Source organism: Tiliqua scincoides, chromosome 8 (genome assembly GCF_035046505.1).
Source record: "Tiliqua scincoides isolate rTilSci1 chromosome 8, rTilSci1.hap2, whole genome shotgun sequence".
NCBI lineage: Eukaryota > Metazoa > Chordata > Lepidosauria > Squamata > Scincidae > Tiliqua > Tiliqua scincoides.
In genome coordinates this window covers 26155710-26178476 of record NC_089828.1, presented here as the reverse complement: position 1 = coordinate 26178476, position 22767 = coordinate 26155710, and the positions used below count along the sequence as shown (strand labels likewise).

Genomic DNA, 22767 nt, shown 5'->3' with positions numbered 1-22767 from the left:
AGGATTTCCTAAATCACTTCCAAACTGCCAAAGAAGCTCTGAGTGCTGCCACTGTTCAAGCTGCAGAAAGAGCCGCTTCCAGCGTGAAGGATTTTGCTAAAAAGAGTTTTCGCCTTTCAATGGACATCAACTTGAAAGCCCCTGTTATAATCATTCCTCAGTCATCTGTCTCTCACAGTGTATTGGTAGCAGATCTTGGTTTAATCAGAGTTGAGAATGAATTTAGCCTGGTCCCTGGAGATGAAACCTCTCATCCTCCAGTAATTGATAAAATGGATATACAGCTAACTCATTTAAAAATTTCAAGGTATAAGTATTTTTCCTCTCCTCCTACTTGAGATTATTCCTTGATGTGGGAAAACTGTTCTGTAAACATGAACAGTGTGTTTTCTTTATGTGCTGTAGGACATGTGTTTTAATTGAACAATATTTTGAGTCATAACTGGATAAAGCAGAAGTCAGTGAACTCTTTTGCTTTGAGCCCAACTGATGCAGATATATTGAACTAGGGGAAGAATTTTTTGCCTTGTTGGCATGCCTCTGCTGCAGGTGGTTGACCTTCATTTCCCTACTTGAAAAAGGTTGCAGCTCAGTGAAGCTGGCCAAAGGGTAGATGCTAAAGTCCATGGGATAGCCCCCCTGGCATCTGCTGAGCAGCTGCTTCCTGAGTTTGTGTTGAAAAGCAGTGTATGTATTAAAACTTCCTCAGGAAATCTCCTTGCAACTTAGGAGGAATTCTTATGGAGGTTAATTAGAATGTGTCAGCTAGATTTGGATGAAATCTTCCTGATACGAGTTATAGTTAATGATAGGATGAAATTAAGAAGTTTGGTATACTTGATATGCATTGATAAAAGTTCAGTAAGGAGCAGCAATAAGTTTTGCGTGCAGGGAGTTCTAGATTCAAGTCCTTGTATCTTCACTTGAAAGGATTTTACAGGGCTGGGAAAAGACTGACTGAAATCCTGGTGAGCAGTTGTCAGTATAGACAGCACAAGACTTGATAGATCAATTGCTTTACTCGGTATAGGGAACATTAATATGTTCATATTCTGTTTGCCATAATATTTCAACTTGTCTTTACCAGGACTGTAATGGCCAATGGTTCTCAGCCAGATGTTGAAATTTTGCAACCAGTAAATTTGCTATTGTCAGTCCAGAGAAATTTAGCAGCAGCTTGGTATTCACAAATTCCAGGGATTGCTGTCAAAGGAAACTTGGAAACTATGCAGGTAAGTTCATGGAAAATTTTGATTGATCTGTGTTCCATCTGGCGAGAAACATGGATTGTTTAAAAATCATGATTGTAACTTGGGGCATCATAGAAATTGACCTGAGGAACTGTCAAGAAACTTTGTTTTACAGCTGTGCTTGTCTTCTGTTGATGTGAAACAGCAAGCAGTGGAGGGAGCTCTTGGCCCACAGCTTGTGCAAAAGGTTGAACAGTTGGCCCTTGTGCTGAGAGCAGTTGCATCTGACCAACGTAGGCTCCAGCAAGTCTCTGGTGGGCCAGAGGCTCATTGGAGACTTGGGTCTCCCCGCAGGCTGATTTGGAGGGGGGGTCCGAGGCTGCAAATGGCCCCTGGGACACCCCTGCTCTACATGGAAGTATTCTTGAATAAATCTTTACATGGAGAGACCTATTGTGTGAGCTAGCTGCTAACTGAAATAGCGCACTGTTTCCATTACTATTATAACACTTAGTCTAGTTGCCATTATCGCAGGAACAGCTTTTGGTTAATTTGAATGTGTGGGCATTCAAGATAGCTTGTGTGAACTGACCTTGAGGGGTACTGTGCATAGGATAATTTACTTGATTCAATTGCTTTTCAGTTGCCTGCTGCATGACACTTTGAGTGTGCAAGCAACTGTAGGAAATTGCTGTGTCAAACTGAACTAAGAGAAGGTGTTCGTTGAGGGTGGTTGCTAAGGTGGGCTTTGCAATTTCTTCTTCTTTTTTAAAAAGTAAATTTCCTAAAAACCAATAATGTATTGGATACTCTACAGATAGCTCTCTGTCAAGATGACTTAACTCTGCTCATGAGCATTTTACTGGAAAATCTTGGTGAAGCTGCTACACAGCCGACAGTGACACAGCCAACCTTGCCAGAAGCCCAGGCGATCAGAAAGGGCAAAGTTCAAACTGGTGCTGTTCACCATGAAGGTATATCTGTTTTTTCTCCCCAAATCAAGTTAATCTGATCATATTGAAACTGATAAAATATTACTTGATAAATTATTCTAAGCAGTGCATTCTGTTTGTAATTTGTTAAATAGAAATAAGTTGGTTAATGAAGTTTTTAATGTGCGTCGATCTCCAGATACCAAATTACTGCATTCACATGTACCTTTTCTTAAACATTTCAGGTAGTCCTATTGTTTCTGAGCCGGTTGATTTTGACTCACTGTCTAAGGAAAGCACAGCACTTACGTTCGACTTTCACTTTGAGTCACTTTCTATTGTTCTCTACAATACAGATGTTAATCAGGTTTGTGAAATCTTGATGGGGAAAAATCATTTTCTGTTTGGTCAGCTGTGTATACAGCAAATTCAGAAAGAAAGCTAATGTTTGATCCATGAAATCACAGTAATCAAATTATGAGGGATTGAATCAGGGTTATATGTCTAATTATGGTGTTCTTTAATATTTAGGAACTGCACCTTACAAAAGAAAAATTTTATAGATTCATTTTTGCTTGTAGTTTTGCAAATATTTAAATTTTGTTAAATAATGGTTGTGTCCTTCTATGCTGCTTTTTCGTCAGCCAGATAATGTGTTAAAAAAAACAACCTGATGCACTTTGTCTTCCAGGCTCTACATATACAGGTGTCTGTTTAATGTCAACAATATGTTCTCTGTTTCCTGTCAAAAGATTCTGTTATGAGGACATTCAATTCCATTACATTACATAGACGCTACACTGCATTCAGCCACTAGATGTAATACATGTTAATCAATTTCATTCTATGTATGATGTATTAGGTCAGTGGTCTTCAACTTTATTTGTGCCACAACTCCAATAAAGAGACTGGGACCCACAGCCAATCTCACCTCCCTCCCAGGACCCAAACTGCCCACCTTGCTGTCCATCCCTGCCCACCCCATTTCCCCCTGCTTCTTGTGTCTTCCGAACAATACTGTGAGGTAGCAGCTTGAGCAGGGCCATCCTTAGGAGCTATGGGCAAGACTGCAAGAAGAGGTTGTGTAGGATTATATCAAGAACTCAGTTTTGATAAGGCAGCACCATTAGTGAATTGGATAAGACCGCTTCTTGCACAGGTTTTGAAAGGTTGCCGCAACCTCCCAAATGAAGCTTCACAACCCCATTATAATCATGACCCATAGGTTGAAGTACACTGCAGTAGGTAATTGTAATTATGCTAGAGGACTTCTGTCAGATACAGTCAGTCCTCAAGTGGAACATTGCTAAGTGAAATACATACCTGTAATTACTCATCCTGACCATTGTTGTATATTGCAGGGATCTCAGCTTTCACTTCACAATAGCAGTTTGCGTCTTGGACAACTTAGACTGCATCTTATAACCTCATCAGGAAAGATGTCTTCAAATGGCTCTGCCAGTATTAATACTAAGTTGAAAACATGCACACTGGATGATCTCAGAGAAGGGATTCAGAAAGCAACATCAAGGTTGACTGTCTTGACACATTTTTTAGAATGCTTTGAAAGGTTGTACCATTGTTTCTCCAACAAATTTGCAGTGACAGTGTCACTGGGGGAACCGTGCACAGGCCTTCTCCTTTAGCATGCAATTCAAAAGAACTAGGCAAACAAGGGAAGAGGAGGAAAAGGTAGAAGAACACATTAAAGCTGTGGGTCCAGTATTATAAACCACTGCTTTAGAAGTAGCTTTGGTTTTAATTTCATCGAAATGTGAAGTGTGAAGATAGCACTGACAGCTCAGTCCTAACCTGCACTGGTGTAGCAGCCACATGGCCTGTGCTGTATTCAGAGCAGGTTAGGAGATGAATAGAAGTCTTCTCAGTGTAAGGGGACACTTTTTCCCCTTATCCCAAGTAACATCTCAGCCTGCACTGTAGGGCTACTCGGATCTCTGCCAGCTATTTAGCTAGCAGAAATCCGAGCAGCCCCATGTAATGCAGGCATGCCACCCCCAGGCCTGATCTCTTCCCCTGTTGCCCGCTGCCCAGAAACAACCCATCCCCACCTCCAAAATGCCCCCGACACCCTTTTCTAGCCCCTGTGCTGCTCAGCGCCTTACCTGTCTGTGCTGGCAGCTCAGGAACTGAATGCAGTTCTGGCAGGGCAGTTCAGGCCTTCCTGGTGGTACTGCCGACTCTAGAATAGTCATTAATGTGCTTTATATCATGTTTTCAACACTCTGGGCCAGCAGAGTGTTGGCTGCACCAGCAGAAGAGTAAGTTTGGATTGTGCTCTGAAGCTGTAATCCTGTATGCATGCACAAAGGAGCAAATCCTGGTGGACACAGTGTAACTTTCTTCTGAGTAGATGTAGATAGGATTGTTCTTCACTCCTGTTACCATAAATCCCTTCAGCCTATCTATTCCTTAACTTCTTGCTTTACTACACATTTATTTTTCAGAATGATAGATAAGAAAGATGACCAAAGTGATAGTGTCATGATTGACGTCAACTACAGTCAAGATAACAATGGGAGTAATATCATGGCTATTCTGGACAAACTGTATTTGTGTGCCAGTGTGGAGTTTCTATTGACAGTAGCAGATTTCTTTGTTAAATCTATGCCATCAACCTCAAGTGAAAGATCTGCCCAGATTCAATTAAAACATGCCACTCCTGGGAAGCCTAGGCCAGAAAAAGGTTGGCAAAAATTCTTGCAAAAGCCTCTTTTCTCTGTTGATATTAATACAGCTGTATGGTTTAAGTCACAACTCTAAGATTGATCACAAGGTAATGTTGGGTCAAGTACAGTGGGCCCTCCTTATCCACATGCTCAGCATCTGCAGATTTCAAGCATCTGCAGATGCTATGCCCACAATTCAGAGGGCCCCCTGGACACAACTGGAAGTTGCCAACACAAACTGGAAGTGCTTTTCTACCACATCCCAGAAGCCTTCTGAGAAGGCTGGGAGGCTGGTGTGACCTTTGGAGGGCCCAAAACTGCCTCCTGGTAAGTTATTGCAGCACTACAATCCTGCCCCCCCCTCCCCGCATGGATTTCAGCATCCTCAAATTTTGGTATCTGTGGGGAATTGTGTAACTGATTTCTCTTGAATATCAAAGGTTTACTGTATACTTAACTTGCACCTTGCCCACTGTTCAATACAGACTTATTTTATCTATATTTTTAGTTAAAGAATTTATTTTCTGCCTTTCCCATTCCAAGTTAAATTTGCTAGATGTAATTTGATCTAGTTATAATCATTTCAATCTCTGAATAGTTAAATTGGATTATGGTATAATAAATGTGGAGAAAAACTTCAAAAGAAGGTTGTGCTATGGTATGGAGAGTCCACTGTTGGAATTAAAAAACAAATTCCATTGGGCTCAAACATTCATTTGAACACATCTAAAGTGATGTTTTAGATCAGGGCTGTCCAGACTCTGGCCTGTGGGCTGGATCCAGTGCCCTGCCTAATCCCCTATCCATTGTTTGGGAACTCCTTTAATGTTTTGGTTGCCAAGTGTAGAATCAGTATTCAGCCATTATTGATTACACAGTAAAATGTAAATGCAATTTATTTAATAAAACAGTGGGCCCACTCCTATCCAGCATTCCAGCACCGATTCAGCCATGCTGGTGGGGCATGCACTTCATCTTGTGGTGGAGTCATGGAAGCTCAAGATAAAGGAATATTACTATGCTGCACTGAGGCTGCATTGGTGCTGGAAGCTTGGATAAGATTGGGCCCAGTGTGAACCAAACTGTGAGTTAGGTTTAGTCTAACCAAAAAATTGTGTGTTGTAGTCTGAAAGGTAATGAAAACATTTCTGTAGTGATTATGTTTGCAAAAGGGCTTTTTTCCTCACTGTAGCTCCAGACTATAGGAATGGCTGTATTACAAACTACTGTAAGCAGATTTTCTATCAGGAGATTGTGTTTATGTAGGAGACAATCATGATATCTTTTTCTGATAAGAGCACTATACACTTCTTTGATATCAGACAAAAACACCTTTCTGTTATCAAGATATTTCAGTTCTGGCCTTAATACAAAATATGAAGTGCTCATTCATGACAAGAAGCATAGTATCCATTTGCACATCTGGATGCAAAAACTGGGTCAAATGCTTGACATTATTATTTAAAATGGTGTATTACAGTGTTCTGGTGTAGTGTTTCTGTTCTGTTTGAAATGATGGGCTGCTTAATCTGCTGTTAACTAACTTTAAACTTCTTTAGATGGATCTCTGCAAACTAACATGATGGCGATAGTGCGGATCATGGATCCAGAAATCGTATTTGTTGCCAACTTGTCAAACGCAAATGCTCCTGCCTTAGCAGCTTCATTCCAGTGTGACTTCTCTTTGTCTGCTGGCCCTCTTACTCAACGGATGACAGCTCAAGTGCATGATCTTAAAGTGTTGGCTTGTCCTTTTATCCGAAAGAAAGGAGAAAAAAATATCACAACAGTAAGCCGTTTACTGTAATTTACAAAGCTAGCTACAGCTGGAGTAATTTCTTCCATTCAAGGCTTGCTAGAGTACTGTTTTTTAACATGGGGAGGGGATGTGGAATAAGAACAGTGGCTCCATATGGCATGTAATATACCAATATATCATCTGGCAGTGGATCTTTGCTGTGGAAAAAGTCTTGTATAATGTTTACTAAGAAGGAAGTTTTGTTTAGAAAAGTTCTGTTGCAACTTTAATTAGAAGTGTTTTTGAAATTTCCGCCATTATTTCCTGTTCAGCATACTTGTGGCATTAGTAATGAATGTCCTAATACCGCAAGAATGAGAAGATACACCTTAATTGTTTCTTCTCTGGTTCCCCCCCCCCCCCCGCAGAACAGTGCTACTTTCCAATAAAGAAAAAAAGAGTGGAGAAGGTATCAATCAGTAAGCTAATTCTCTCATCATACCCCTTCCCACCCTTGGGAACAGGAACTGAATAAGGGGCAGTTCATTAATAATGCCATGGTTGTGCTGAACAGGAAACAATTAAAGGTAAAAACTGCAAGGAGGACCTTAAAGGGACAGTAGCCCTGAAAAGGTGCAGTTGCTCTTTCCTAGTTGAGACTGGGCACCCGATGCTCATTCCCAATTCCCTAGCTATGGAATTGGGGGGCCACTAGTTGTGCCTATCCATTTCCTGGTTTGGTCTGTTCTCATTGAATACAGTAAAAAAAAATGTTATGAGTATTTTACTATATTTAAGCTCAGTACCACAGTCTAATCTATATGCTACTTTGATATGTATAAGTAGTTCATAGGTTTCTGGAGAAAGGGGAAGAGATGCCTTCATTAATTGAACTGCCAAGAACAACACTAGAAGACTATGAAAAACCTTCCTATCTTTACAAAGAATGGTGAGAAATTGCCATTTTGTTCACACGGTCTGCAAATTTTTTTCAAAGCAATATTTTACTTGTGTTCCCTAAGATTGTTCAGCCATGTTCTTTGGTTATGGAAGCTATGATGCATACTTCAGGAGTGCAGAGTGTGGCTTTGACAGTAGAAGAATTCATTGTGAAGGTTAGTGCATATTATTATCCTACTTAATTTTCTTTATTTTCTGGAAGGCCTGTTCAGCTTACTTCTAGCTAGTACAGTAGATAACCTTACAACTTTGTCTACTTAGGGTTTTTTAAATTTAATCCGATACTCTTAAATGTTTATTGGGAGGGCCACATTCTAACAAAACCAGTTAGCAGTTTTATAAGAGCAGTTGGCCAAAGCTGATTTTTTTTTTTTAGCAGGGGGAGAGTAAGTGGCCCACCTCACCCCCAGCAGTGCCTGTTCTAGTGGCTGTCTGCTGGTATTCATTTGCATCTTTTTAGATTGTGAGCCCTTTTGGGACAGGGAGCCATTTAGTTAGTTGATTTTTCTCTGTAAACCGCTTTGTGAACTTTTAGTTGAAAAGCGGTATATAAATACTGTTAATAATAATAATTGTGTGCAGCAGCGATAACTACAGGCACTGTGAGCTGCAGAAGTGGTTGTCCCTACTGGCAGTTATGCGGCTTTTGCTTTTCAATTCTACTAGCTCTAACTCAATCAATAATTTATGTTCGTGTAATCCTGATATTGTTTTAACTGCTCACAGTTTGAAACAGCTTTTAGATCAGCAGTAACGTTGCTTTTCTTGTTCAGAGAGAAAACGTATCCTACGTAAGGAGCAACTATTTATATGAACCTAGTTCAGTGTATTTAAAGATATCTTACTTCTGTGGGCCAGTTGGTAGATTCCTTATTTAGTAGCAGTAAGTCAAGTAACAAATGTATGCATATGTACTATAAATCAGGTGTGGCCAAACCTGCTTAATGGAAGAGCCATATATGATTAACTTCAGATATTTAAGAGCCACACTATTTAAGAAGCATTTAAATTCTTAGATATATTTACTTACCATGAATATTAGTCATGTTTTAGTCCAGTTGACTCTGTTTATACCCAGTAAACAATTATAAAGCTTGAAAAATTATTTACGTTTTATATTGTTTGTGATGCAAAAAGGAGCACACCCAACATATTTCTGCAATCTGCACATTATGTCAAAGAGCCGCATGTGGCTCACGAGCCATGGTTTGGCCACCCATGCTATATAGTGTTTTTTCTTTTGTATGCCACACTTTTTTGAAATGCACTGATTTAGCTGTCTTTCCTTTAAGATCTCACCCATAATTCTCAATACGGTAATAACCATCATGGCTGCCATGAAACCAAAACCCAAGAAGGAAGAATCTGGAGGAACTGCTTATGATGTTGTGAATCTGTGGGATATCAAGTCTGTTGACCAGTGCCACTCTTGGTTTCTTGGTGTTGACATGGCTACAGAAGCAACTGAAATGCTCCTAGAGAGTGAGCAATGTCAGAAAAAGGAAAACTTAGATGTTGAAATAAAATCTGTTCAGATCACCCTGGAGTGTGGTTTGGGGCATCGTACCATACCCCTGTTATTAGTGGAGTCCACGTTTTCAGGAATGGTGAAAAACTGGTCTTCTGCCATGTCTGCCAGCGCTGACATGACACTGGAGGTATGTAAGGAGAAGGTCAGATTGATAACTTCAAGACTGAGCCTTTCTCTGTTGAAACCCATTTTTGCTATGCCTATTGATCCAAATTGAAATTCCTCAATTTGAAACATATGTATTATTTTGAGGAAGGTGAGTTTCAAGTAATATGTGGAAATTATTTTTTTATCTGATACTCAGATCACATGTGAATCAAAGTCCAGCTCAAGTTTGTGAATTTCAACTCTCCTTTTAATATCGTATTCTAGGTTCACTATTACAATGAGTCTTATGCAGTTTGGGAACCGCTTATTGAGCGAGTTGACAAAGAAAGACGTCGGTGGAACCTGAAGCTTGAAGTAAGCTTGCATTTTAAAGTTTCATTAATTAGTAGCTTCAGACTATTGTTCCTGTCTAGTCCATTGCAATTTCTTTCATCTGAGAAGGAAGCATTTTCTGCTGTGCTTTGAAGGGTACCAGTAGTTGTTTGCTCTGGATGACTTCATTTTGCAATGGTAGTCAATGCAAACCATTTTGCAATGGTTTTCTTATTTTGGTTTGTACCCTACCACATAGCCTCAGGACATCATAAGTAGCAATACAAATGCATATCATATTACAGTTTAAATCTTACGTAAGCAACATATTATGAACACATAATATTTGTTTATTAAAAACACCCAAATACTAGTGCAGTAGTAGCACTTTCAGTGTTCAGAGAGGCACTACTGTGTCATGTTTGCATTACTCCTCAACTTCACATTTAGATTTGGAAATTGGTTTTTTTTAAAAAAAGAAACCTAATTGTTGAGATCCTGACACCTGTTTGGCTCACCAAATAGAGATCTGTAAGAACACTGGAGCTTCCTACTGCCCCTGCAAAACTCTATCCTCACGGTTGGAGGATCTTCTGACACTTGCATGTTTCAGCAGGAAGGGAGGAATTGTTAAAAATTGCCCTCCTGCTTCTCTTCCTTGCGGGTGTAAATTACTTCCATTTGCTCAAAAGTGCATTAGGGTTAGTGTGTTGATCGCTAGAAATTTTAGTTGAGCAATACAAATCATGCTTCATTATTGGCTGGGTTTTTAGTGGATTAAAAAAATTGGTGGATAACAGATCAGTGGAAAAATTGCTTTAAAAGACCTATGTCCAGGTTTCTTGCTCCTCTGTTGTCACCCCAGAATGCATTAGTATAGCTGCTATACTGCATTCAGTCACTAGATGAATAATAGAATCTAATTCAAATGGAATAACGTTATTCCATTAGATTCCATTATTCACTCCATCTTGTGGTTCAATGCAGTGTAGCATTTATATGATGCATTCTGGGGCGACAATGGAAGAGCAAGAAACGCAAAAGTGAGTCTTCAAAGTTATCTTTAACCCTGAGAAGCTTGCAACCAGTGCGGTTTAACAGTGGGAAGGCAGGAAATTGGATTTGGGTGCTTTTTTCCTTATAACAAGGCATTTAAAGATGGACCTCAGTGTTGGTGGTGAGTCAAATCAGTGGATGCTAAATCAGTGGATACCAAGGTCCCATCTGTATTTGTTTTTATATGAAGGTCGTGTTTTCAAATTGTTAATATGCTGATAATGTTAATTAGCTATATTCTTAGTATGTTACATTCAGAGATAAAGAAAAAAGTGGTTACCAGTAACTCTGTGTAATGTGTTGTGGTATTCTGGGTGGGCATCAGTAAGAAAGACAAAATTCTCTTTCTAAAGCAAAAGTGCAAGCTTTGTGCAGTTTAAAGATGTCTGCATCTGCAGTTAAATTTACGCAGATCCAAACAGGTCAATTGTTAACTTGTTGCTGTTCCCTATAGATGATGTCTAATCCTGCAACAGATAAAGGTTTGTTGCCAGGAGATGATTTCATTGTTCTTCCTGAGCCACAAAGTGTTGTTAACATCTCGTCAAAAGATACTATGAATATAACAATATCCAAATGCTGCCTTGCTGTCTTCGCTAATCTAGCCAAGGTACTGTTAAAGTATATGTACTACTGTGAAATATTTGTGATGGAACCTTCCAAAACGGACATTCTATCAGCCACACTGACCAAAATATCTGGGGTGGCGGTATTTTTCTGATTCTGCTTTCCAGTTTGTGAGTGTGAACTACTTTGACCTTTTGAAGGCAGGAATAAACATAGCTGAATATGCTATAAATGACTATCACTGTGAAAAAGGAAGGTAGCAAGAAAGGACATATGTTGTGGTTCAGATCCTTGGTTAAGCAGCTGTTGGACTAGTTAAACCAGTGTTAACGTTAGCTGTAGTTAACTGATGACCACACCTAAACTTATGATTATTAACAGTATTTATATACCGCTTTTCAAAAGTTCACAAAGCGGTTTTTAGTGTGGTAAATTCATGCTCCAGGAGTTGAGGGTGTTAGTGGTGTATTAGTGAAGGATTACGTAGTTGCATCTTTGTTTGCCCATCACGGCCCAATTCAGGTATATCATGTAACCATGGTTTAATGCTGGTTCTTCATGACATCTGCAAGCCTTAGGTTTCCAAACAAATTCCTTCTCCTCACTCATGAATAGAATAAATTTTAAATTTCTGGTCTGGCTGTGACATTCAAGCCATTAAATTCTGATTCTTTATTTCTTAACTGCAGCCAGAAGTTTAAGACTTGCCCCATTCTAGTCCTAAGGACAGGAGTCCACACATGTGAATGTGACCAAAAACTAGGTTAAATAAAAATAGATTTAAATGATTGAAAGCTTCTAAGAAAATCCAAGTAGTCCAAGAACACTTATCCACATATTTTTTTTTGCTTTTTAAAGGGATTTTCAGAAGGAGCTGCCTCCACTTATGACTATTCTTTACAAGACAAAGCTCCCTTTACTGTCAGGAATGCCTTGGGTATTCCTCTCAAAGTTCATGCAAGCAGAAATCTCCAGGTTGTTGGATTAGCAACAAGTGAAGATATTCATGAAGTAGGAGTTGGTCAGAACTTGGAATTGGAATATTCGGCTTTTGATCCCCTGCACAGAGGAAAAATATCAGCCTTGTATCGCCAAGAGAGTTCCCTGTTCACTTTGAGTCTTGGTAAGATGCAAGGGCATAGGGAAAATACATTACCATTGTGTTTAGACTGTAAGATGTGAGGTGCAGAGTGTGTTCAGAAAAAAACAAGGCAAATTGAATTGAAAACTTCTGGTGGTTGTAAGTTTTTGAGCAAGTACTGCTGTCATATCGTTTGCATTTCTGGAAAAGTCTGTTTTTAACTCAACATCAGTTTCAAATTGCTAGGTTTTTACATTGCCTGCATTGTGAAAAACCTTGCTGTCTAGATTAGCAGAACATGAAATAGTTTTTCACTTTTCATTTTCATATAGACCTATCAATTGAAGCAGTAAAAATGCTTCAGTGGGAAGAATCTTTGTATATGCCCCACCCCCCAAATAATTGAATAATACCAGCTTGACTTTTTAAACTTCTCCCTTTGACTTAGATGTGAGCTGCAAATTCAGAAAGAGTACAAGGAACAACCCTCATAGGAATTAACCACTATGATGGAAGTGAAGTGGCATGTTTAGATGCTCCTGTATATAAAATAGTAACTCTCACCATGTAGATTTCTAGCACATCAAATTGAAGGCCAAAACTCTTCTCTTGAGTAAAGGTAGCTTTTCCTAGACAGAAAGTTCTGAATATATGAGAGCATTCATTCATATTGGCATAGGTGGTATACTCCCGTGACACATAGACACTTGATGGTTCTTTTTAAGCTACTGGTTGTATCTTTGTGTATAGTATCTGTTTGGGGAACTGAGATATACACAGCGTATAATATATGCAATTATATGTGTTTAAGGGAGGAAGGATTTCTTTCATTTTTAAGATACCTGTTTGTTGTAAAACAGCACCTGAGGGATTCACAGAGGTGGGAAACATTCCCATAGCAAAACCCAGCAGAAGACTCCACAGTGTAAGAGATCCTCGCTGTGATCACTCGGACTCTGTTCTAGTACAGATAGATGCAGTGGAAGGAAACAAAGTTATTACTATACGCTCTCCTCTGCAGGTACATGATCCTGTTGTTTTCTAAAACCGTGAATTCTCAAATACATAAATTTATAACACACATGCGTTATGGGCATACTGTGAGAACTCTAATAAGCTATGTGGCACTTTCGTTAAGTTCTTATATGTGAAAATGCATTTTTTTTCCTGCTTTAATGAGAAGTGGCCTGTTCCGTGCAGCCTCTGGCATTGGCATGTGGCTGTGAAACATCAAAACCAGTAGTCTCAGGCTGCTGAGATAATGTACAGTATGTGAAGTGCTTTGGACACTTGAAGCATGCACTATAGTTGTTGTTGTTGTTGTCATCTAGATCAGGGGTGCTCAAACCCCACCCTGGGGCCACTTGCGGCCCTTGAGGACTCCCAATCTGGCCCTCTGAGAGCCCCCAGTATCCTCCAGAGATTTGGGGCCTTTTTTCCCTGGCCCCCGACACAGTATCAGAGAGACGATGTGGCCCTCCGGCCAAAACTTTGGACACCCCTGCTCTGGAGTCTTGCTGGAGCCCGCACTGGGGATGCAACTGCTCTCAGCCTGATGGCCAACTGTTTGACCTCTGGTGTAAGCTGTGGGACAAGGGCTCCCTCCACTGCTTGTTGTTTCACGTCTGTGATGCAGCAAAGGAAAGGCCAACCTTGCTTTGTGCAAGGCCTTTTATAGGCTGTGAGCTATTGCAAGACCTTCATTCAGTCATATAAGTTCCATCTCTAATGTATACATTTATGTAAATTTATTCAAATTTGAAATGTAAATTAAGTCTTTTTTCCCCGGCCCCAGTGTCAGTGTCATTCATCTCTGACAGTGTCAGAGAGATGATGTGGCCCTCCTGCCAAAAAGTTTGGACACCCCTGGTCTAGATTAGTGGTTCCCAAAATAGTGGGTTGTGACCACCAGATCAACCCAGAAATTGGCAGCAATGTGATTGCTATGATTGCGCTGCTGAGGGGCAGAGATGGTTTCCCCCCCCCCCCCACTTACCTGGGAGTCCCTATGGCTCTCCATTGGGTCTGGTGAGCCTGAGGCCCTCTCTGAGACTTCAAAATATTGGGAAAAGCGGAAAAAACCCACTTCCAGTTTTCATTCTGAAACAGGAAGTGGTTTTTTTTTCTTTTTTACAGGTCTTTGAAGCTGCCAGGAAGTCTGCAAGTTTTCTGCATGATGATCCGTTAATAGCCAACTGATGCATGCAAAGTGTCAGTTGATGCTTATTGCAATATATGATAAGCATGCATATATAACCAGAATGTATGTTCTTGTTTGTATGATAGTAAAATATGTTGTGGGTTTTTTTTATTCCAGATCAAGAACCACTTCTCTGTACCATTTATAATTTACAAATATGTCAAGAATGTTGGAGTGCTAGAACCTATAGGTGTGTCTAAACCTGAGGAGGAATTCCATGTTCCATTAGATTCATACAGGTTGGCATTGGTTCAGGTTATTGAGCAGTTGTATTCTTTTAGAAAATAATTCTAAAGTATTTTATTTAATTTGTTGAAGTATAGCAAACTTATTCATTTGTTTTCTTCTTCTTGGTCTTAGGTGTCAGCTGTATGTTCAGCCAACTGGGATTTTAGAAGGCCAGTATAAAGAATCTACAACCTACATAGTCTGGAGTGAAGAGCTGCATAGGAGCAGTGAAGTTAAATGTATACTGCAGTGCCCTTCGACAGAAGTCAATTTCATCCCTCTAATAGTGAGCACTGATGCTGTACCTGATGAGTTAAACTTCATTGCAACTCATGGGGAGGAATGGGATCCTGCCTACGTTATTCATCTGTATCCGATGCTCACTGTGCGGAATCTTCTGCCGTATCCTTTACGGTATCTGCTTGAGGTATATCACTTAACCGGTATTAGAGGTTAAGAGCTACTTAATGTAATCTAAAAAGGTCAGGGATGATTCTTCATAGGATTGCTTCCACTTTCTTGAGCATATTTTAAATTTGCTTATAGCTTCCTAAATTTTTACTTGTAGCTGTTTAATTTAGGAAATTTGAATCTTAATTACAGTTGCTCAACTTAACTTTTTAAACCTTTTCAGTTGTCTGTCTTTGAGATGAATAGCTCTTTGATTTTTTTTTTTACACTGATATCTGGATGTCTTGCTGTGCTATTGACTTGGAGCTATTATTGACTCATTTTTTTAAAGTATCATCTTTTTGGATGTTTAAGAATAAAACTAGTGTCACTGTTGCTAGAAGGGCCTGGGAAAGTGAGTGGGAGGAGAACAAAACAATGACAAGATATTTGATTATATACACTGAAGAATTTTTAACCTGGACAGTTTAGAAAGTATACTTTGTGTATTAGGCTTGGGTGTATGCAGATTGTTGCATTCCTAATGCTGTGTCCTTATTTTAAATCTGGTTTAATCTGGTATGGAAACTTGATTTTGTTTTTCCTTTTACCACTTTTCTGTTTGGGATTGCTTTATCCTTTAGTATTTAACCCTCTTTAAAAATTTTGATATTTTTAGGGAACAGCAGAGACTCGTGAACTTCTGGAAGGCAGTACGGCTGACGTTCTTAATTCAAGAATCAGTGGTGAAATCATGGAGCTAGTCTTGATAAAATATCAGGGTAAAAACTGGAGTGGACATTTTCGAATCAGTGATACGTTACCAGAGTTCTTCCCTGTGTGTTTTACATCCAATTCTGGAGATGTCATGACAGTGGATGTGTACATTCATGTTAGGAAAATTGGCAGCCGCATGGTTGTGTCCGTGTACAGTCCTTACTGGATCATCAATAAAACTTCACGTGTTCTTCAGTACCGTGCAGAAGATGTACATATAAAACATCCAGCAGATTATAGGGATATTGTCTTGTTCTCGTTCAAGAAAAAAAATATTTTCAGTAAAAATAAGGTATGGCACCAACTTCTCATTAAGTGATTTCAAAGAGTAAAACTGCATAACTTCGAGAAATTTATTTGAAAGATTCGCTTGTACTGTAATTTGGTTGTATTCCCTAGTAAATATTCTCATACAAGGTTTGAGGGTATTTCTTATATGTTGTAACATCCTGTAAAATACTTACTCAGGTGTTGTGTGGTATTTTGTTGAAACCTAGAAGAGTACTTATTAACTAGCTTTGTATTTTTCTTCCATGTTATGTTTTGCATAACAGTTTTCTAATAAACTAATGTAATTTTAGTGCAGGTTTCATAACAGATTTTTCTGCCAGTTTGATATAAAAATAATTGTTAGAGAATGTTTATTTCATATCTCACTGCTTGAGAGCAAGAAACCAGAATTTCTTCAGGACATTGTGAAACCTTGTGACTGCTAGCTATGCATGAGACCTGATGTCCTGTATTTGCTCCCAGTTGATCTTCTCTAGTGGTCAGTGCTGTTAACTGCTGAAGCACAAACAAGGTCTCGTACATTAGGAATAAACAATGATCTCTAATAATTGTGTACTCATAAAGTGAATGTGCTTTTTCATGATCTAATCTGATTTTCCCCCCTTTCCATTATGTAGATTCAGTTATGTATCTCAACTAGTACATGGTCTGGTAGTTTTTCTCTAGACACAGTGGGAAGTTATGGATGTGTGAAGTGCCCAGCCAATTCCATGGATTTTCTGGTAATGTCTGTGTTTTATCTGTTCTGTTTATACTAATTGTTGTCATTCATCCTAAATACATGCAACAAAATCATATTTCATTCTGTTTTTGCTGTGCTCAAGGTCTTATTTCTAATAGACATCTATTAGAACAGATGTCTTCTGTTCTCCTTCATAGCCTCTGTGTAATCTGGTACTGAGAACAGGGCATGCATGTGCCACTGTGGGACAGAGGGTGGGAACAGCTCTATGTCTTCTAGATTATTGGGCTTGCATATCCATCTTCCTGATCCTTTTACTATTGTGGAGTGCATAGAAAAGTGGATTTAGGTAGCTTTTGGTCTTTTTCAATCCTGAAATGTATGATGGTTTAGTGAGAGCATGCATGCAGACAAGTAAGCAAGTGCAGAATGTACTACTGAAACCAAGCTTTGATCATATACCAGTGCTATTAAAAATGCATTTTAATAATGAGCAATAATTTCATCCTGCAGGTTGGTGTTGGTATCAAAATGAGCAGTTTCAATCTCACTAGGATAGTTACTTTGACTCCATTCTACACCATAGCAAATAAGTCTTCCTTGGAGCTGGAAGTGGGAGAAGTGGGAGCTGATGGTTCACTGCCTACTAACAAATGGAGTTATTTCTCTTCTTCAGAGGTAGTCTTTTTTTAAAAAATGAAACTTGTGTTTAATGTGCTGTAGATCTAAGGGCACATTCCTAACCAGGTCTACCCAGAAGTAAGTCCTGTTTTGTTCAGTGGGACTTACTCTCAGGAGAGTGTGGCTAGGATTGCAGACTCAAACTTTCTGATGTCTAAAGTCTTTTGTCTTAAGACTTTTATTGAGATTGTAAGAACATTGTAAGAGATCAGCCACCGGTAGATACTGTTTCTTCATTCTTGGTGTTATACTGAACAATAATTATCTGTTCAATATTTAGAATAATTAAGAATTTCTGCCTATAAAACATTAGCATGTGTAGTAGTCTCAATGCTGTGCTGTAACACAGAATTGATGAGGGTACTAGGGAACTTGATAGATTTGAGGGCACCTATGTGGTTACCGTACAGATGTCATTGTGATTTGAGTGTTTAAAAATGGTGGTTGTGGTACCTGTTACTCTTGTATTGAAACTGTTTTTCACCCATTAGTGCCTTCCATTCTGGCCAGAAAATTTGTCCGGCAAGCTGTGCATTAGGGTGATTGGCTGTGAAGGTGTATCCAAATCATTCTTCTACAACAGACAGGACAATGGGACTTTGTTGAGCCTGGAGAAACTGGTGATATGCCATTTTATTATTTGTGTGTTAGAAATGTTTTGTTTTATAAAATATTTGGGTGATGTACAAGATTGCTTTTTAGACATATATTCTAAAAATGCATGAAGGTCATATGATAAAATCAGTAAAACAAAGTTAATGCTCACTCCTAATATCACTTTGTTTATGAGAACGAGCATTTTTGCATGCTTTTCAGCCTTGGAAACTTGGTGCAGAGATTGTTCAGTAAGTTTAGTGCTACCACTGAAGTCCCTGGTTTGAGATCCATGAAGTGCAAGTATGAGTACAATTCTCTATGTATTTCACATTTCAGAGTAGTTTATTTTGGAAAAAGCAGTGCTGAAGAATCATTGGGCCAGGAAACTGGAAGTTAAAATTGTAACTCATTTGTGCTACATGGTCTTTGCTCCCATCCCAGAAACAAGAATAATGTTTGTTGCTTGATCAAGTGTATTTAATACTCTCTGCAGACTTGTTCTTACTGTCACATCATTTCCATCTGCTTCAATTGACTTTAAATTGACTGAGGCTTCAGTGCATGCTCTGCTGAAAAAAATGAATGTGGTCTGGTTGACCAGCAGCAATTCCTAGTGGTGGCTGCCATTATGAGTACTTGCTAGAAGTACTATTTGCTGTAGTTTAGCTGATAAGAAGCAGCTAGAAAAGTTGCAATGAAGCTTGAATAAGGTTCTGGTTGATGTCGCTGGAACTTTTAGTACAGTTTAAATTTCTTTTATCTCCAACAGAACACGGGCATTCTTGTAGATGTGAACGTGTCTGAACATTCTACAGTTATTAACTTCTCAGATTATTATGAGGGAGCTGCCCCAGCACTGATAATTAACCACACTCCATGGGATACTCTCAAATACAGGCAAAGGTATGTGAATGACATCTGTCTTTTGAGAGCAGCTTAGCTATAGTACTCTTATAATATTTTAAACCTGATTTGTATTGTGATGTTCAACCATAGTCATCTTGTGTTTTATCTTTTTCCCCCCATGCAGTGGTTTACAGGAAGAGATGGAACTAAAGCCAAGGGAAATGAGGCTGTTTGCCTGGGCAGATCCCAGTGGAATACGAAAACTAACCTGGGCGTATGCGCAAAACACTGGTGAACATGATCTTCTGAAGGTATTTAGTGTTTAAAGAAAAACACTTAGCTTTTCTAAGCCTATGGACTTTGTGAAAAAAACACTGATTCAGCAGTGTACCACAAGCTGAAATAAAACTATGTTTTAAAATATGTAACTGTTTCTGCCTATGCATGTTCTTTTCCTTTAGAATACGCATTCAATATCGGACTCAGTTTTTTAATTTCGATGTAGCATGTCAACTTATTCATGCTGGCAGCCTGTGATTGTAGAAGGCTTATACGTTGGGTACCACTTACATTAAATCCTGCAACACTTGGTTTATTCTGTTGCTTATTCCTGCTATAATTTTGCTTCAAAAATGGCACTTTAACTGTGTTAATAATAGTGTGTCCGGTATAATAATACTTGGACCATTTGCATGTATTCAGCTGGTTGTTTTTTCTGTCTATCCAGGATGAGTGTGGTCAGTTTCCTTATAACCCAAATACTCAGATTCACTGGGTCTCCTTCTTGGATGGACGACAAAGGGTGCTACTCTTCACAGATGATGTTGCATTGGTTTCCAAAGCACGGCAAGCAGAAGAGATGGAGCAACCTGACCAAGAAATTAATATATCACTTCGTAGCCTTGGAATTTCTCTTGTCAACAATGAAAACAAACAGGAAATTTCTTACATAGGGATTACTAGGTACTTTGAATAAATATCTGTTCATTCGCACAAGTCTTTCATATCCTAAACACAGACCATTTGTGTTTTTCCAAAAATTGTTTGGTCTATAAGCATCTCTAACAACTTCCTCACTATAAAGAAAACCACATCATGTTTAAAATATGAAAATCACATTTCAGATGCTGCAGCAAAGGAGGTGAGATTGTGAGGCTTCATCCATTGGTGTAGCTAGCACTAATTGCTAATTGGCTCCTTCTCCTTAGAACTGTCTCCCACAGTAGCCATTCTCCTTGGCTGCAGCAGAGGGAAAGATAAGACAATGAAATCCCCCTCCCCTGTTGGTCTCATTGGGGCCAATTAGCTTCTCCCCTCTCCTGCCATGACTGTTCCACCATGTCATTATAACTTCATTATGTAGTGATAACAGAATTTGATCCAGTTACTTTTGCATCTGGTGTAGTATTGGAGGGAAGTATATATGTGCAGCTGTCAAATAGATTTTGAATACTTTTCCTTGGTTAGCATAGCTTTTCTTTTCCCCTATTCCCTGTACAGTTAGTTTAGAATTTAAACTATTTAAAATCACTAAATGTTGTCTTTAGTTAAAATATAACCTATGTTATAACCTAAAATTTAACCTATAAATCTGTTACTTTATCACTGTTCTTTTTCTTACAGTTCTGGTGTGGTCTGGGAATTAAAACCAAAGCAGAGGTGGAAGCCATTTAACCAAAAGCAGATAAGCCTCTTAGAGAAGACTTATCAAAGATGTCTTTCTACAGGAGGTGTGGATGTTTCTGGTTGGGTTAAAGTAGACAACAACTTCGAGGTAAGCTGAAGCTGCAGAATACAGCTCAAATCTGTTTATAACTATGCAACTAGGGTTACAATCCAATATGTGCTTTCCTAGGAGCAAGCCCCATTGAACACAGTGGAACTTACTATTGAGTAGACCTGCTTAGGATTGGGTTGTATTAGCCATTTTTAGAAATCTCTTGTTAATCACTTTTAGTCCCCTTGTAATAGATAGGGTAGTGGTTCCCAAACTGGGTGCATGGCATACTAGTTGGACACAACCCAATTTTTGTGGGTCACAAAACTGACAGGGTAAATTAGGTTATGTGCATCAAGGGTTAAATAAGCTGCTACTTGTGGGGAGCACTGCTACCCATCACCATTATAGCCACATAGGTCTGAGTAGCTGGTAAAATGAAACTTTTTTTTAGGAAGGTTCCAATGCTGAAATGTTTGAGAATCACTGGGGGAGACATTACTGGCTCAGAGAGCTTAACAAGAAGCTAATCTATGGTAGATAATTCCCAGCATGAAACTGGTTCCATTATTCCACTACTGCTCAATCTCTTGTATGCATACAGTGGCACTAGGTTGTCAGTCATGGTGGGTTCATCAGAGGGGGCATAAAAACATGAGACATGTTATATATAGTCAACACTGCAAAGATATGGTAGGTACTTATAATTGTCCACTCCCCTGTTTGTTGGTGGCAGCTGCTGCTACCCAGCTCATCAGCTGCTGAACTATAACATTGCTTTATCAGTTTTCACCACTCTGATCTGCTTTCCAAAGTGCGGAAGAATCTTTGTCGATCTTAAAATTACATCTTGGGATTCTGCTTGAAAGATTCTGAGGGCTTGAATTAATAAATCAAAAACATACATATACTTATGTTTTCAGGTAAATTTTAGTAAAATGCCTATGGAAATGCGCCTTCCAATCAGATGCAACATCAAGCGAGATTTTTTATCAGGCATTCAAATCGAATTCAAACAATCGCATCACCAACAAAGCTTGCGGGCCCAATTATACTGGCTTCAGGTACAATTCTTTTACATTTTAAAAAAACCTTATGTTGAAGACATCAGCTAGAAATGATAAAATAGTCACAGATTGTACGAGTATAATAATAATTCAAAGTAGTGCTTGCCTGTGGTTGATTTTTTGGATTTAATGGAGAACGATGTTGGGAAGGTTGTGATCTAAGGAATAATTGAAGTTTTGATTTACGCAGGAGAATTTAAACAGATGTGTTGAAATGTTCAAATTACTTAGTATTTTTGCAGAATTTGTCTCTTCAGATGAAATCCTAAACATTTATTCTGGGAGTAAGCCTCATTGAATGCTGGCTCTTACTTCTGAGTAAATATGTATAGGATTGTACTGTTAATATGATTTTCTTTTACCCCATTTCTGATATGGTTGTTACTTAAAACTGTTTCTCAAATAACTTTGGAATTAAAGAACTTGAAAAATAACTTCTAAAATGCAACTACAGGTTGGTATCTGTGGGGGATCTGTTCTCGGGCCTCCTGCAGATACTGAACCTGTGGATATTGAGATTCGTGGGGACACACAGAGGACCTTTAGGTGCGGGTTCAGAATCCACATTAGGTCCACTGTACTCATTTAAGTTAAACATAATAGTGCTGATTGATATTAATCAGTTGTTGATTTCTTATTCTCTTGAAGGTTGATAACCAGTTGCCTGGCTCAATGTTTCCTGTTGTGTTCCATCCTGTACCTCCTCCAAAATCCATTGCATTAGATTCAGGTAACAATATCAAAATCTGTAGTTGCGCATCAAGCAAATGCACAGTACACTTCTAATCAAGCATCCATCTTTGATTATTCCTTAGAACCAAAACCGTTCATTGATGTTAGCGTCATCATTAGATTCAATGAGTACAGTAAAGTATTGCAGTTCAAGTAAGTATAATTGGAGATTTTTGAAACAAGAGTGAAACTAATTTCTAATTTTTAATTACAAAATTGTTTATTGACTAAAACTCAGAGTATGAAGGACTGCCTCCTTCCTTATTAAACATCCTGTCCTCTGAGGTGGGTTAAAAGCATGCTTCTCTGAGGATTCTCAGCTACCAACAGAAGCTTGGTTGGCATTGACCTGAGAAAAAACCTTGTTTGTGATGGCACTGCATATATAGAATGCTTT

The 22767-nt window shown here is 38.9% G+C and overlaps 1 protein-coding gene across 1 annotated transcript in view; it reads left to right on the top strand.

The window, feature by feature from the left end:
* The window catches only part of VPS13C (vacuolar protein sorting 13 homolog C), a 106329-nt gene that overhangs the window by 58929 nt on the left and 24633 nt on the right, over positions 1 to 22767 (top strand). Inside the window, exons 44-69 of the mRNA XM_066635973.1 lie at positions 3 to 307; positions 1088 to 1232; positions 2008 to 2164; positions 2368 to 2489; positions 3484 to 3653; positions 4588 to 4826; positions 6369 to 6598; positions 7570 to 7662; positions 8800 to 9165; positions 9411 to 9500; positions 10969 to 11124; positions 11940 to 12204; positions 13023 to 13183; positions 14480 to 14601; positions 14723 to 15017; positions 15660 to 16049; positions 16666 to 16770; positions 17244 to 17408; positions 17903 to 18031; positions 18778 to 18911; positions 19039 to 19165; positions 19582 to 19817; positions 20478 to 20628; positions 21495 to 21635; positions 22287 to 22368; positions 22454 to 22523. Of these exons, the coding sequence (XP_066492070.1) occupies positions 3 to 307; positions 1088 to 1232; positions 2008 to 2164; positions 2368 to 2489; positions 3484 to 3653; positions 4588 to 4826; positions 6369 to 6598; positions 7570 to 7662; positions 8800 to 9165; positions 9411 to 9500; positions 10969 to 11124; positions 11940 to 12204; positions 13023 to 13183; positions 14480 to 14601; positions 14723 to 15017; positions 15660 to 16049; positions 16666 to 16770; positions 17244 to 17408; positions 17903 to 18031; positions 18778 to 18911; positions 19039 to 19165; positions 19582 to 19817; positions 20478 to 20628; positions 21495 to 21635; positions 22287 to 22368; positions 22454 to 22523 (4646 nt within the window). The remainder of the gene's footprint in view (positions 1 to 2; positions 308 to 1087; positions 1233 to 2007; positions 2165 to 2367; positions 2490 to 3483; positions 3654 to 4587; positions 4827 to 6368; positions 6599 to 7569; positions 7663 to 8799; positions 9166 to 9410; positions 9501 to 10968; positions 11125 to 11939; positions 12205 to 13022; positions 13184 to 14479; positions 14602 to 14722; positions 15018 to 15659; positions 16050 to 16665; positions 16771 to 17243; positions 17409 to 17902; positions 18032 to 18777; positions 18912 to 19038; positions 19166 to 19581; positions 19818 to 20477; positions 20629 to 21494; positions 21636 to 22286; positions 22369 to 22453; positions 22524 to 22767) is intronic.